This window comes from Danio rerio, chromosome 2, assembly GCF_049306965.1.
Source record: "Danio rerio strain Tuebingen ecotype United States chromosome 2, GRCz12tu, whole genome shotgun sequence".
NCBI lineage: Eukaryota > Metazoa > Chordata > Actinopteri > Cypriniformes > Danionidae > Danio > Danio rerio.
In genome coordinates this window covers 63,490,001-63,492,500 of record NC_133177.1, presented here as the reverse complement: position 1 = coordinate 63,492,500, position 2,500 = coordinate 63,490,001, and the positions used below count along the sequence as shown (strand labels likewise).

Genomic DNA, 2,500 nt, shown 5'->3' with positions numbered 1-2,500 from the left:
ATAATATGCTGTATTCAACACAAACACATGATTATAGATGACAGCTAAACCACAGATGCAGTGAAGCAGCTGACGCAGTCATGTAGAGTACAGGGGAATGTTGAGTGTTATATTGAGCTTATATCTACAACTCTTCATTAATGAATTACACTACATAATGTAGGATCATGACTAACTATCATCAGCTAATAGTGATTACCACAGTATACTTCAGCCTTTACTACAGTAAACTGGTGGACGTGGTCAAAGCAGAAACCCAGTGGACATCATCAGTGAGAAATGAACTGCGCAGAGACGTCATGCAGACCAAACACAGGCGAACAGCAGATCAATATTACTCCGCATGTGTGGATATTCACCTCACTCTCAGCAGACGAGCGGGCGCTGCCATCAGAATCTTTTTGGCTCGAGTCTTCCGGTCTCATTCACTTCCATTCATTATTAGACATTAAAACTGCTCGTTTCGCTGTTTGATGTTGCAGACGGATATTTCCTTGTTATATTATGCTACTTGGTCTGTGTAGTCATGCAAACGTTTGTTTGTAGAGCGAGTAGTTTGACCGTTTTCTGCCGTTTATTATTCCTAGTCATTTCTCCCATAGGCGACTGAATCGGAAGTTCTAAGACAATCGTGAAAACAGCCGCACTTCCACATTTCAGAATAAGGTCAATAGCCTCATCTGTCATCTTCAACATTTCCCTAAGTATCTGCCACTGAATGACACACGTCCTCTCAGTAACTGTCATGAAACACTGTGACTTTAACTCTGTAATTAAATTATGTCCGTGTGTGTGTCCGTGTTCTGTGTTGTCAGTGTGACCCGGCGCTGCTGCCTGAACCCAACCACGTGATGCTGAACCACCTGTACGCGCTCTCCATCAAGGTGCGTCTCACACACACCTGCAGAAAACCTGAGTGATGTCACTTCCTGTTTCTGAATGCTGTTTCTGTGTCAGGATGGAGTGATGGTTCTCAGCGCAACTCACCGATACAAGAAGAAGTACGTGACGTCACTGCTGTACAAGCCCATCATCTGAAGAGTCCACACACACACGCGCACGCACACACACACACACACACAGTGGATCCAGACCTGCTGCTCAGAGTGTGTGTGATGAACTTTCAGTGTATCCTGAAATCTCACACAGCAGTTCTGCCTTCACAGGAGGAGCTTTCACACACACACACACACACACACACACACACACACACATGGACATGAACACAGCAGTGTTTCAGATCAGCTTCTGCAGTTCATAGTGGCTTGATTTATTTTATAACCTGAGGAGAGAGTGTGTGTGTGTGTGTGCGTGTGTGTGTGCGCGTGTGCGTGCGTGTGTGTTTTACTGCATGGTGTGTGTTTGCCGTGAGCACTTTAGCAGACACACAGCAGGTTTATTTCTGTTCCTTATTTTCCTGTGTGTTCCAGCAGGGGTTCTCGAGTGTGTGTGTGTGTGTTACTCTCAGAGGTGTGTGAAGGCCTCGCTCTGCTGGCTGGACGTCTCCAGCGGATCAGTGTAACACTCAGTGTAATCAGACTGATCAGTTCATCAGTAATGTGGCCTTCACATCTGCTGTATGATGGCTGTGCTGTATTTATTGTGTGTGTGTGTGTGTGTGTGTGTGTGTGTGTGTGTGTGTGTGTGTGTGTGTGTGTGTGTGTGTGTGTGTGTGTCATTTCTGGCCATAATTTATTGGTTGTAAAGGTTGAATCTCCTGCAGTGTGTGTTGTTGCTGTGTGTTCCTCTAGAGATGAGCTCAGTCCGCTGATCCTGACTATGACCTGCTCTCTTCATCTGCAGCGCTCTGCTCTCTGAGGACTGTAATGTGTTATTTATTGTGGGATGTACAGATCAGTCCTGCTCTAGATTTGCTGTTTTGCTTTAATAAAGGGACTGTGACAGCACGACTCTCCTGTCTTCATCCTAACACAACACACAGAGGCGGCGTACGCTGCAGCAGTGGCTTTCTGTTTTATTGATGAGCAAATCCTGAAGCAGCTTCATCATCATCATCAGACACAGAGTCCTGTATGAGCGGCTCGTGTGTCGGCATCCTCTTCTGTTTCACATTCACATCACAAACTCATGATAATCAATGAGCTGAAGCAGCACACACACACACACACACACACACACACACCGCTGCAGAACCAGCACATGCACAGCAGCTCTCCTCCTCTGCTGTTTAATCCAGACGCTCCTGGTTCTCTTCCGTGGTTCTGAATTAAGCAGACTGATCCTGCACGCTGGTCGAGGCCTTTACAGATTAATATTAATATTGCTTCATCATGAGCGTGGCTATTAAAGGCAAAGCACAAGCACTTACAGCTCCTGTTTTCATCCTACACAGGAGACTTGAGGCGTTTCTGCAGTATTTCAGGCAACAGTTCAGACACTGCGGTAAAGAACACGGTAAATACGCTAATATGATTACATCTTCATCATCATCATCATCATCAGTGGGCTACTGCACAGCTACCCAGAGTTTAATAATCTG

The 2,500-nt window shown here is 45.8% G+C and overlaps 2 protein-coding genes across 52 annotated transcripts in view; one reads left to right on the top strand and one right to left on the bottom strand.

Annotated features, from left to right (window-relative positions):
• prkab2 (protein kinase, AMP-activated, beta 2 non-catalytic subunit) overlaps nt 1-1,907 on the top strand; it is a 5,968-nt gene extending 4,061 nt beyond the window's left edge. The window contains 3 exon segments of one of the 2 annotated variants that reach the window (NM_001130633.1): nt 816-884; nt 958-1,443; nt 1,611-1,907. In NM_001130633.1, the coding sequence (NP_001124105.1) occupies nt 816-884; nt 958-1,038 (150 nt within the window). In that variant the 3' untranslated portion in view covers nt 1,039-1,443; nt 1,611-1,907. 2 annotated transcript variants of the gene reach the window in all.
• Nucleotides 1,618-2,500, bottom strand: part of wu:fj49a02 — a 51,508-nt gene continuing 50,625 nt past the window's right edge. For 30 of the 50 annotated variants that reach the window (XM_073932658.1, XM_073932717.1, XM_073932664.1 and 27 more), the window contains one exon: nt 1,618-2,500. This exon is cut by the window's right edge and continues 642 nt beyond it. The gene's annotated coding sequence lies outside the window, so the exon portion shown is untranslated. The other 20 variants (XM_073932640.1, XM_073932707.1, XM_073932721.1 and 17 more) reach the window with 1 other exon arrangement.